At 38.1% G+C, this 12,754-nt stretch overlaps 1 protein-coding gene across 11 annotated transcripts in view; it reads left to right on the forward strand.

Annotated features, from left to right (window-relative positions):
• The window catches only part of LOC133992030 (mitogen-activated protein kinase kinase kinase kinase 3-like), a 47,118-nt gene that overhangs the window by 6,192 nt on the left and 28,172 nt on the right, over positions 1-12,754 (forward strand). For all 11 annotated transcript variants that reach the window (XM_062430679.1, XM_062430681.1, XM_062430684.1 and 8 more), the window contains exons 2-7: positions 9,479-9,536; positions 10,204-10,294; positions 10,565-10,629; positions 10,824-10,879; positions 11,846-11,893; positions 12,533-12,575. In XM_062430679.1, the coding sequence (XP_062286663.1) occupies positions 9,479-9,536; positions 10,204-10,294; positions 10,565-10,629; positions 10,824-10,879; positions 11,846-11,893; positions 12,533-12,575 (361 nt within the window). The remainder of the gene's footprint in view (positions 1-9,478; positions 9,537-10,203; positions 10,295-10,564; positions 10,630-10,823; positions 10,880-11,845; positions 11,894-12,532; positions 12,576-12,754) is intronic.

The following is a 12,754-nucleotide window of genomic DNA, read 5'->3' on the forward strand; positions in this document are numbered from 1 at the left end:
ATATAGCTAAACTGTAAAATATCATGCCTGCAGTACGTATCTTTGTCACAAGTGTTTGACAACCACATTGCAAAAAATGTGCTTTTTATGCACATATATAAGATTATTGGGCCGATATATCGTTATCGGAATTTTTTAACTCCCTAATATCGCTATCGGCCCCAAAAATCTAGTATAGTTTATAATAATTAAGACTAACAAATGTCTTTTGACTGCATTACGTTTATGCTGCTTGCAAAACTTTATAAGTCAAAGGCTGTTTTTCACCTACATTCATTCTGCAGCTGTGAATTATGAGCACTGCTGCTAAAATGTAACATGGTCATTAATAACAACGAGCTACTAATTAGGGCCCGACCAATGCAGGATATTTGGGGCTGATACCAATATCAGGGGGTGAAAAAATTATGATATCGAATCGATATATTGGCTTATTTATCATTTATATACAGAATATATACATTAAACACACTTCTTTTTTTTTTGGCAAAGATCCCTTAAATGTCGTTATCAAACACTTGTGACAAAGATATGTGATGGATGTGACAGTTCAACAATTAACTTGTGTGTATAAAATGACATCAGTGCACTGAAACAGTAAACTGGGAATTCGGTAATCATAAATAACTATAAAATAAATAACACAGAGAACATCCGACAACATACACACCGAAACCAATATATCTGTCATATGGCAGAATTGGCCAATAATAACGAGTTCATTGTGCAAACATGATAACACCTTATCTTTTTTTTTTTCACCTCAATATTGCCACACTTCACATTAGCAGCTAAGAGGTTATTCATGTAACATTGGCTAAGCAAGTAGTGTCCTCCATTCCTCACTGTGCACGTCCTGAGCGGAGACCACAGAAGTGAGTGGCACCACTTATATGGAATTAAAGGTAAATAACTCTGTCCCAACCCATAATGGCAGTCTGTGTTTTTACAGAAGCATAGCGCCCGCTCTCCAATCCCACATCCCCGCTCCCCTTGTATTATTATGTTATTATATTACCATTATATCAGTGGCATAAAATGATCTTCAAATGACAATAATATCGTTTATCGCGATTATTTCTGAGACAACATATAGTACAACAAAAGTAGTTATCATGACATGTCTACACACATATGCCGATATATCTGTCACAGGGCAATATCAGCCGATAATATCAAGTGACTTATATATTGGTCAGGCTCTACTTCTAATGATTTTTACTTCATTGTGCAAACATGATAACACCCTATGTTATCACAGATTCTTCAAAGGACACCTATGTGAAAGTTACTGTTGTAAGAGTTGAGCGAGCAGAGCGAGTGGCAGAATAATTAAAAGGTTAGCAGTAAATTGTCAATCTGACAGACTACAATTAATAAATGCTGCAGCTTCTCAGGACCAAGAGAAGTTTCATGTGTTGTTTCCCCAGCTGCAGGAAAAAGTGAAGGATGTTTAGTGGTAATTTGAGCAGCTGGCTGCTGAGTCTCTCCTGAGTTTCTACAATCCAATACTGCAAGAATAAACATGAAGCTGTACGTTACCACACTTGAATCAGATAGTGTCCGAGCATTTTTTGCATTGCGTGGAGTTTTGATCGTGGTTAGGATGGCTGATGGCTGATGGCTTGATAAACAACATAGAGCTGTATTTCTGGCAACCAGTCAATGTTAATAAAGTGCAGTAGACTGTCATGTTGTTAAGTTAAGGCTGAAGCTCTCTCTCTCTATTGTCAGCTTTGTTGGTCTGTCAAAATATTTTAATTGTTGGTCTGGAATTTCAGCTTGTACAACTTGTTTGTCATTTCTAGGACATTTTGTTTTGAACTGAACAGTCTTGTAATGGGCGCTTCATTGGCAACACTTTGGGTTGTATGTGTGTAGTTGGTATTGTATAAGGATGCTACTACTCAAATTACACAAGGAAAACGGCATCCAACGCTGGAATTGCACAGTTTTCTCAGTTTTAGCTGCATTCCTTAATCCAAATTATACATTTTGGGTGAGATGTCAAAGTTAACCACAGCGCACTGAACTGACTTTACTGTGGTTTTATTTGGAGAGAAAGACATGTTTCACCTGCAAATGGGTCACATGACCAATCATCACAATTAAAGTGAGATTTTTTACAAAGGAAACAATAACAATAGTCTGTTATTTTTTTAAAGGCACCCCTCAAAAATAATGGAAGGTAAATGTTTCACAGTTTCAAGAATTCATTCAGTCATTTTACAGGATATACATTTAATTATAAAGAAATAATAATAACAAACTCCCATATACAACTAAATTATATGCATTTGGGTCACTTGAACTATAAGCTGTGTCACTTTTTAGTAATAAATAGTAAGGGATAATGTCTTAGGCTTGTTTGTAGCACCTTGTTGCTCGGACCTCTCTCAGGGTATAACTCTACTGCTGAACTTGTTCAGTAAATCTTGGCAGCGTTGTAGCACAAGTGTCAAATCCTATTTTGAGATTGTGTGCTCATGTGATGGAGCTGGGAGTGCTCAAATTTGGTTTGGGCTAAATAATTGTTTCATACAGGCATCGTGCTTCTTAAGAAACATGTACAAGAACAAGAGAGGGAGACAAACATGTTTTTAAATTGTGGAAATGAAGCATAATCTTATGTAAATCTGTTTGGATTATGCAGTCGGCTGAATATTTTAATGATTTTCACTGAATCCTCACACTGCAATTATGTGCACATACTGCACATTCATAAATACATACAGGCGATATCGACAAAAACAGTATATCACAATATTTTTGACCAGATACCTCGATACTGATATTGCAATAATATTATAGAGTTGACTGTTGGTGCTTTTATCAAATTTTTACACAATGGGTTTTTTGATAAATTATCATCAGTGATGCGGATATAGTGACTAAGAGGGTAAAGACAAATAATAGAACAGCTAAAACAGTCTGATAAGTTAATTACATAATCTTTACTTTAATATGACCTTTAAAAGTAGGAAAATACAACACTAAAGCCATATCACAATATCCAAAATCTCAGACCACATCTAGTCTCATTCACAGTTGTTCACATTGTTATAATAATAATGATAATAATTGGCCAGCCCTACACGCAAACATGCATCCATGTAGCAGGAGTGTGTGAAGTGTGTGTGGTATGTGACTTCACGGGCCAACACTAAATGTGGATGTCATTGGTGCCGAGAAGAATCGTTAACATTCATCTCACCAAACATCATGTGTGGTGATAACTTAGTTAGAACTTAGGATTTTAATTATGAAACTCCAACTTTAACCTTGTTTTCAAGATTTGAATAATTTGGGACAAGATTACTTATTAAGTTAATTAAAACTGCATTGGGCAGTAGTGCAGCACCTTTATGTCTCTGGCATTGATCTCACTAGTTTTCAGTGTAGCTCCACTTCAGTTTACCTTCAGGCAAGTTGAGTTGTATCGGAAATAAGTAGCGTCATTGCTGTTAGCAGAGCCTGTCATTTGCTTTAAGAGAGAAAGATTTCAATACTAAACACGGGATTAACTGACCCTTCTGGGAAGAAGCTTTTGAGTGAGGGGAAAAAAAGTACATTTTCTAAATAAAATGGCCCTAAAAGGTTTGGTGTGTGCGTGTATGTGCATTTATGGGTGTTTTGCTTGACTGAGTTGGTGTTTTTTAAAAGACAGGTGCACTAATTAAAATCACTTCACTGCCTACTGCTTTCCGCCTCACCTGCTCCCCTCCTGAGGCCATGTGGGTAGACGTTGAGACTGAGCTCTCTTAGAAAAGAAGCTGTGAGCAGTACCTTCATCAATCTGAGTTTTGACAATTTGTGGTGATAACCCTGTTTCAAAACTGATAGAAACAAAGATAAAGTGATGATATATATTTTTTCCCCATTGGACCTTGAAAGTGTTCCATAAACTTTAGAAATAAGTCAGTCTAACCTGAATATGAGGAGATAAAAAGCTCCTAAAAAAGTTGAAGGTTTTCACACAGCAGTAGTTATATAAAAATTGGGACATGCATGTCAATGTGAATTATTATCTAATGTCAGTAAGTGAGTAGAAAACAAACAAAGGCCATTTCTTAAGTAAGAAGCTTGTCGTGGCTTAATGTGTTGGTTATCTAAAAGGTCAAAAAGGCATAGTTGTTGAGACTGTATGGTTACCCAATTTAAAAGCTTAAATTTCCTGGACAATCTTGTCCAAGGAAGTGAGTAAACAGCTACAGTTGTCATTTGTCACTGCCCAAGGCCCAAATCTTTTAACCCCCCCTCCTCAGTCTACTGCAGCACCCTTCTGCACGGTGTCGTTCTGGGCTGCTCCTACACGGAGGGTTCGAAAATGTCAAGAGACAGATTAATGATTAGATGGTAACAAGAACATGAGATTGTAATCATGACGGAAAGTTCAGCAGGCAAGTTTCCCCCAAGTGGTCCTGGATAACACACGAGAGCTGGAGGTGACTAGAATAAGAAAGCCACTAATGTGATTTTAAAAAGATTTGTAAGAAATGTGTTACAAAGTATGTGGATTAATGAAAAAGTCATACAGAGCATAATTAAACACCCAAACATCCTGCATATGACATGGTTCTTATTGACCAAATCAGTTCATTTATTCTGTGTAATATAATCTATAAACACACAAGAAAAAATCTGACAAAGAGATACAATTGAACCCAAAAAATCACACTGAAAATTACGTAGGGCTGCAAAAAAAAGGATTATTTTCATTGTTTGATCTACAACTTATTTCCTCATTTAATTAATTAACCATTTTGTCTTTAGAAATATATGAAAATAATAAAAAACTGTCCTCACAAATCCCAGGAGACAAGGTGATGACCTTATTTTATGCAATTATCAGCCCAAAAAACCCCCAAAATATTCAGTTTTATATGGCAAAGATAAGTAGAAAAACTATATGAAGCTGATTGAGCAGAGTAAGAGGGTGAAACCTTGGACATGAACTTGTGACTTGAGACAGCTACCATGACATGAACCCTGATCTTATGAAAGTTGGTCCACCAGAGCAGTCGTCTGCCAAGAGTCAACATCACAAGTCTTCTGTCACGCTGCATTAACTGTAAATAGTAATAAAAAGCTGCTCCATCAAAGCTGGAGTGAAAGAAGAATACCCTGTGTGTGTGTGTGTGTGTGTGTGTGTGTGTGTGTGTGTGTGTGTGTGTGTGTGTGTGTGTGTGTGTGTGTGTGTGTGTGTGTGTGTGTGTGTGTGTGTGTGTGTGTGTGTGTGTGTGTGTGTGTGTGTGTGTGTGTGTGTGTGTGTGTGTGTGTGTGTGTGTGTGTTAATGGTGTTTGTGTCAGACATGTGGTGAGTGTCACACAAATGCATGAAACGTATGCAATAATTCAGTTAAGTCAAAATAGAAAAGTTTGAGGGGCAAACTACTTTTAAATTACCTCGTAAATCAAAAGGTGCCCCCTCTTCTTTTTTTTTTTGCACAATATTCACAGGATTTCAACTCAAGCTGAGTGGGATGATTAACACAGTGTGACGTTAAGCTTAGGGTGTTCATGTTTGTTTTTCATGGTCAGAGAGAGAGAGAGACATGCCACACTGATCCTCCACTGAGCTGACCATATGCTCAGTATAACACACACACACGCACACACACGCACACACACACCTGCACACCTACACACACCTACACACGCCTACACACGCGCTGTCCTAGATCACTTTTTGGGGACATTACATTGACTTGCATTCATTTCCTGGGGACTTACCCAACCCTAATCATAACCACTCATTGCCTAAACTGAAGCCTTACCTGAACCTTAACCACTGACCATTACTTCAGCTTCCTCCCCGACACACTCTGGTAGAGGTGTTACATGGATGTGAGCTAAGTTTCTCCAGTATTGTACAATAGAAATCATACCGTAGCCATAAACTCTGGTCCCTTATTTTTATTAATTAATCTCTTCATTGAATATATGTGTAGTCTATAACATTTTGAGAAAAAGCCTATTATAATTTCCCAGAGCCCAAGGTGATTTCTTCCAGTGCGTGCTTTTGTCCCATTAGTAGCCTAAAACCCAATTTATAAAAAATGATGGCAATTAATCTACTACTAATTCAGCTCTGTTCTCATCTGGGAAATTTTCCAAAATAGGGCAGGTTATTGAACCCTAATAGTTTTTTGTATCGACTGAAAATGAACTCATACTCCTTTTTACTTATTCTTTGGTCAGACAGTTTCTTTATTTAAGTCATTATTCTTAATATTTTAATGTTTTTTGTGTGTTTGTTTTGTGTGTTTAACCACCAAAAAAGATCCCCTCAGGCATTTTTAAGTCGTATAAAAAATTGTCTGATTAGAATAATAATTTGATGATTTCCCTCCAAAGTTAACTAGTTCAAATGTCTTAAAATACAAGAACTATGTGTCTTATCCTTGACTATGATTGGCTACGAACTAGTCCAAACTAGCCTTTAAATGTCAAACTCTGCACATGCATCATTGTGCACAGCAAAGCTAAAAAGGTATTGTATGGTATCCAGGGTATTGTAAATTTTAAAGGTACACCTGGTCTTGTTCCCAAGCACATGTATGGCATCTTCTGCTTTGTCACCTTTTTATCACTTTTCCAGTTCCTCTGTGTCACCATCAACAAGCGCCCACTCATCTGTGTCTCAGCATTAAGCAGCCAGTCAGGCACCCAGAGATTTCATCAGTCACTCATTTACTCGACATTTTAGCCGTTAAGTTTGTAGTTCTCACTCAGAATAAATTTAAATGAGCACTTTTTGTTTTGCCAACCATTAAAATCTATTAAGAAAGAAATGCCTGTCCAGTGGGTTTTTTGGTTGTTTTTGGAGAACATTTCTAGTTACCATTATCCCAAAGTGGTTGCCATTCATTAATTTGCCCTTACATACACAGGGAAACTAACTAGATTTGATGGACTGGAGCATTTTTTGTGGAATTATTTTAATTGGTGTTAAAAGTTGAGCTTGATTGGCTAATTGAGGCTCATGAAACTGTCAGTATGATTTTCTAACTTACAGTAAATGGGGGGGGCGAGGGATCAAACCTGCATCATCTTGGTTACAGCAGATGGCACGCTTCAGTCAGCCACAGCAGCCAGTCAAGTCAGGCTGTGTGTTGTTCCCACTAACAGTGGCACTGAGTGCTATGAGTCATCTCTGCTCTGTCTGCTGACTGAAGACACACTGTCTCTGCTCTCCACTCCACTTCTGTCGTCTTCTTTACTCTTTGCGTCTCTTTGTCTTCTCTTCCCTCCCGCCCACAGCTTTGTTTTGGTGTGGGTTAGCCTCTGCTGTTCTTCCTCTGCCTCTCTTCTTCTTCTTCTTCAGTCGATCTCGCTCTTGAACTGAAGAAACAATCTTATTAGACAAAACTGACAAAGCCCCTTTTTTATTGTCTTATAACATTACCGATTAATTCCTGATAGCGCGTAGTGTTTTTCCTGCGAGTTCATTGCTTTATTTTGTCTCCTTGTCACTATTGTTTTCCTGGAGCGCACTTGTGTGGGCAGTACTCCAATGTCTTTGTGTGTTGGGGGGAAGTTTTGAGTTTCTTTTAGGGGTGTTAATTTGTTTTTCCACTCAGCCGTGATAGCTATCGCTGCTCATGCTGACTTGGCAGCTCAGTTAGCACATTATGCATCACTGTAATAAAAACTCAGAAAACTTTAATAGAATTTGATGGTTTTTCAAAACTACTCAGGTTGTGGCTCTAACAGATTAGAGAGAATCAATAAGCATACAGCACTTTTTAAAACAGTTTAACCTCCAGTGTGTCACAGCTTTCCAGTAAAGTGAACAGACCAGAATATAAAATATCAGGGCTTTTCCACCGCTAATGCTGGATTTGGTGAGGGCAGCCCGGATGAGGGTAGATAGGGGTGTTTCTGTCTAATCTCACTGTCTAGTCGAGAAATAGTGAAAACATATAATTAGGAAATACAGAAAGAGCAGCTGTGTTAGAGACATGGAACGGTATTAGGCTTTTTTGTCTCATGATGAGAGTTTCGGTTGTATCAGTCGACTTCAAACATCACACACACACACACACACACACACACACACACACACACACACACACACACACACACACACACACACACACACACACACACTCTCATTCTCTCACACACACACTCATTCTCTCACACATATTTCTGCAATGTCACATACAGTCATGCCTGCACACACACTAGGCCCGAGAGAAGCGAGCAATTCATGTCTCCTCTGAAAAGAGCATCTTTTATTCATGAATATTTCATATAGAATTCCTCTGCCTCACCAACACTGCTGCTGGATGTAAACACAGCTCTCTATTTATAGAAAATCAGCCTCAGTATCCTGCCAAAGCCCCAATTTTTAACAAATGTCAGCTTTTCAGGAATACAGGAAAAACATGCTCGATTTCCTGTCTGCATTCCTCTGTTGCCTCCTTTTTATCTGCGTTAAAATGTCAGCGTGTTGTGAAGGAGTGATGAATTCATTCTGCTATTTTTAATTTGCTAAACTAGCTACAAACTGATTTTGTTCCCATTTAAAAGAATAGGACATTTAATAGCAACAGGAGCACGTTGTTAAGAATAACATTTTGGCATTGAGTTTTTGGTGTCAAGGGACATCTTTGTGCAGCCACTCTCAAAATGTCTGTACAGCTATGATGCACCCACACAGATGATTTTACTTCACCCCATTTGATGGACATGCCCCCCTTTACTCTCATCTTAGCTTTGCTGCACCTGTTATAGTAGGAAAAATTACACCGACTTTATCACTCCAATTATTTCAAGGGAATCTGATTGCTGCACAGTTATTGCACACCTTCAACCTCATCAGCTAAAGTCACTGAAAACACTTGTGAAGGCTGAAGTGCACGTCTCTATTGTAGCTGTACGACCGGGTGTTGTTGCTAATTAGCTTTAGTTGCTGCTGAGAAGATGAAATACGATCGAGGAAGTGCTGTTTGAGTGACAGATCCATGAGTTTGAAATATTGTCAGGAGTCAACACAGTGGTTTATAACCCTACAGTATGAAACTCTGTAAGGTTTTATCACAGCCGGGATCATTTTATCCTCTGTGACGATCATGAAGCAAACAGAAATATGCAGTTTAAATTACAAAGTAATCCAACAGTAATATTGCATGTTTCTGATTGGTCAACCCTATGTTTCGTCATATAATATTTCATTGCATTGCATTAAAAAAAGTTAAGCCAGGTCCATATTTTTTGCAGGATGCAAAGGTCTCATTGAAATAAATGAGGTAATTGAGTTTTTTCATGCTGTGCCGATGTACATATCATTTCTCATTACATCCCTTTACAGTTGGATGACAACAGCATCAAATTGTCTCCCTTTGTGTCTCTCAGTTCAGCTCCACACATCTCTATGCTACATGAACAACATTCCCAAGTGTTGCCTGTGTGTTTAGAGCCTTCACTGACTCTCGTTCTGTCCCCTTTGTTTTGTCTCTCCCACCGTTAGGCTCGTAATGTAAACACAGGGGAGCTGGCTGCTATCAAAGTCATCAAACTGGAACCGGGTGAGTTATCTCATTTTTCCTTTCTATTCCTTTACCTCACCAGTCTTCGTCTCTTCTCCTATATCAACTTCTCTCTCTCTCTCTCACTCACTGTGCCACCATTCATTATTCTCGTCTTCTCGCTGCAGTCCTATCACCATCTTTTTCCTTTGGCATCCCACTTTCAGGCTAGCCTCTCTTCTTTTCCACAATCTTTTTTCCTCATACCCCCTCTCACCCTCATCCTTTCCCTTCTGTCACTGTCCTTAGCTCTGTGTCTCTCCCAATACATTATTTTCCTCTTTTTCTTCCTCTCTGTGGGTTTCTGTCCTCTCGTTATTCCACCAAAGAAAGACAATAAGTGACCAAAAGTGTGTGTATCATCACAAATGTATCATCACACAGGAAATTGCTTGAATAATTTAGGTTCTCAAGTGTGCGACATTAAGAAAAACAACAGTCCATCCATTTATGGTCATTGCTTATGTGATGTTTCCCTCTTTTATCTTTTTATCAGAAACACACACTTACACAAATTCTTCAACACAAATACAAACTCATGAAATCAACTTTTCATCTTTTCTCTTGAGTTTCTCTGTAAGTAATTATGTCCCAGTCAAGCTGCCTTATCACTGTCGTAAAGATATGTGTTTTTGTCTGTGTGTGTGTGTACATGTGTTCTCTCCAGGTGAGGACTTTGCTGTTGTCCAGCAGGAGATTATAATGATGAAGGACTGTAAACACTCCAACATTGTGGCCTATTTTGGCAGTTATCTCCGGTAAGATTGTGTGTGTGTGTGTGTGTGTGTGTGTGTGTGTGTGTGTGTGTTATTGTTATTAGTTAAGTATGCTACTTTTCTGTCTAGTTTATGTGTATGTGTGTGACAGAGACAGAAAAATAGAGATTAACTGGTGTATGTAGAAAAGCTGGAGACATGTGGAAGTGTTTTAGGGAAAATTACATGTGTGAGACATTGTGTGTTTGTGTGTATATACTGTATAGGTGTGAGGGTGTACTGACAGACTTCTTTGTTTGTGTGTATGTGCAGGAGAGATAAGCTATGGATCAGTATGGAGTACTGTGGGGGAGGCTCTCTGCAGGATATCTATCACTGTAAGAACAACATGCATTAAAACACACTCACAATCACACTTTTTTTTTATGTGCTATTAATGTTGGTGTTCTTCTTTTATCATTTTGTGTTTTTTTTTTTTTTTAACCTTGTCTAACTCTTTGATATCAATCCCTCTCTCTCTCTCCCTCTCCCTCTCTTGTTTCTGTCACTCTTCCTTGTGTCGTTTCCGCAGTAACCGGGCCTTTGTCAGAGTCACAGATAGCCTACATGTCACGGGAGACCCTGCAGGTAGTGTATACAGTATAATGTATGCCATAATATGTAGAACAGGGTAACATTGATATTATATCGATATCATGATATGAGACTACGTATCGTCTTATATTTGGGATATTGTAACATCGTGATACGGCATAAGTGTTGTCTTTTCCTGGTTTTAAAGGCTGCACTACAGTAAAGTGATGCAATTTTCTGAACTGATGGTTATTTATCAAAATTCTCATTGTGAAAATATTTGTGAAAGCATCCCTAGGGTTGTTGCAGTATCGATATTGAGGTAATACTATGATACTTGACTTTGTCCATATCGTCCAGCCCTAATCATCTGAATCTTTTTAAATAGGAGCAGAGGAATAAACAGACATAGGAATGGAAAACATTGTTCTTCTGTTTAGCTGCAACTGATCCTCATTCTGTGTGAAACACTCAAATCATGAATGATGTTAACTGTCAATCATTGTTTCTGGTGCTTCGTGCTAACACTTTAACACTGACTCTGCAGAGTGACAGTCAGGTGCAAAGTGAGAAAAACTACTTTGCATTATTTAAAAAACTTAATCTTAATGTTTTATGAGAGCATGTGATGTTTTACATAAGCATTTAAAAATTGAAATGTCCTTTCGAACAGACGTTAACAAATATTGAGAGAAAACAGGAATTATTTCCCAAAGCACCACAGCTGTGTAAAGCTACAGAGGAAACGCTGTACTGTGTTTGAATTCTGTACTGGAGCCAGTCATCCATCAGAAACCCAGATGATACGTCTGGGCTGCCAATTTCCCAAACATTTGATGATGAACAGCTGGTTCTGGTGAAAAATATAGGAATGTTTTCTTTGACAGATCATTTAAACGTAATTACTAGTTTGTTTTCAGTGTGCTGTAATTCTTTTTTTTATTATCATGTTTGTTTTTCATTTTATGCAGGCGCCTGTAGTGTTGGATAACATCAATGTCTGTATGATTGTGTTTTCAGGGTTTGTACTATCTACATAATAAAGGCAAAATGCACAGAGACATCAAGGTGAGCTCGGGGGGGAAATGTATGGAATATGAAACCTGTTAAAATATATAAAATTATCATACTCTTTCCAAGTTATCTATAACATACTGTTGAACATGCTGGATGTGCTTTCCCTTTGGGTTATGCCATGAATATGGATTAGCAAAATACTAAGAACTTGTTACAGTATAGTCTAATCCATTGCAACCTTTGAAATTTCCATGGATTGAATCAAAGCCTCTTTGACAAAGTCTCAAGTCATAGGACATATTTTCCAGCTGTAGTCTTTATTTCAGGGCCTTGTATTGGTTGTGAAATAAATTAAAGTTGTCATAAAGACATATTCTTCTGCATTTATTTGTATTAGATAAAACAACTTTAAATCAGCTCATTTATCATGATTAATGATAATACATAAAGTTCTGTTTAGTGATGTAGAAAATGAGAATGTGTCCCCAAATTATGATGGAGACATGGGTGATGGGGGTGGTGGGTGGTGGGGGGGTGGGGGGTGATAATTGATTCATAGCTGCAGGCTACATTGATCAAGACAGACCATCTTGCAACAAACTCAATGCACTTCCCAAGCTAATTTGAATTGACTCGGAGGTGTGATTTCTTGTTTTGGATCCTGATGCATGACATGTTTTTCTCTGACAGGGAGCCAACATCCTCCTGACAGACAATGGCTATGTGAAACTAGGTGAGAGACAAACACGGCTTCTGCAATTATCTTCTACTTCAAACGACCTCATTTTTAAACTTTTGGTTTCCTTCTTGCTCCCCCTTTGTGTTACAATTTGCGTTCTTGTTGTTCTTTTTTTTTTGTACTTCATTGTCTTCCATGATCCTCTTCAATTCTTTGACTCACCCTGTATTATT

The sequence above is a fragment of the Scomber scombrus genome, chromosome 12, assembly GCF_963691925.1.
Source record: "Scomber scombrus chromosome 12, fScoSco1.1, whole genome shotgun sequence".
NCBI classification, from domain to species: Eukaryota; Metazoa; Chordata; class Actinopteri; order Scombriformes; family Scombridae; genus Scomber; species Scomber scombrus.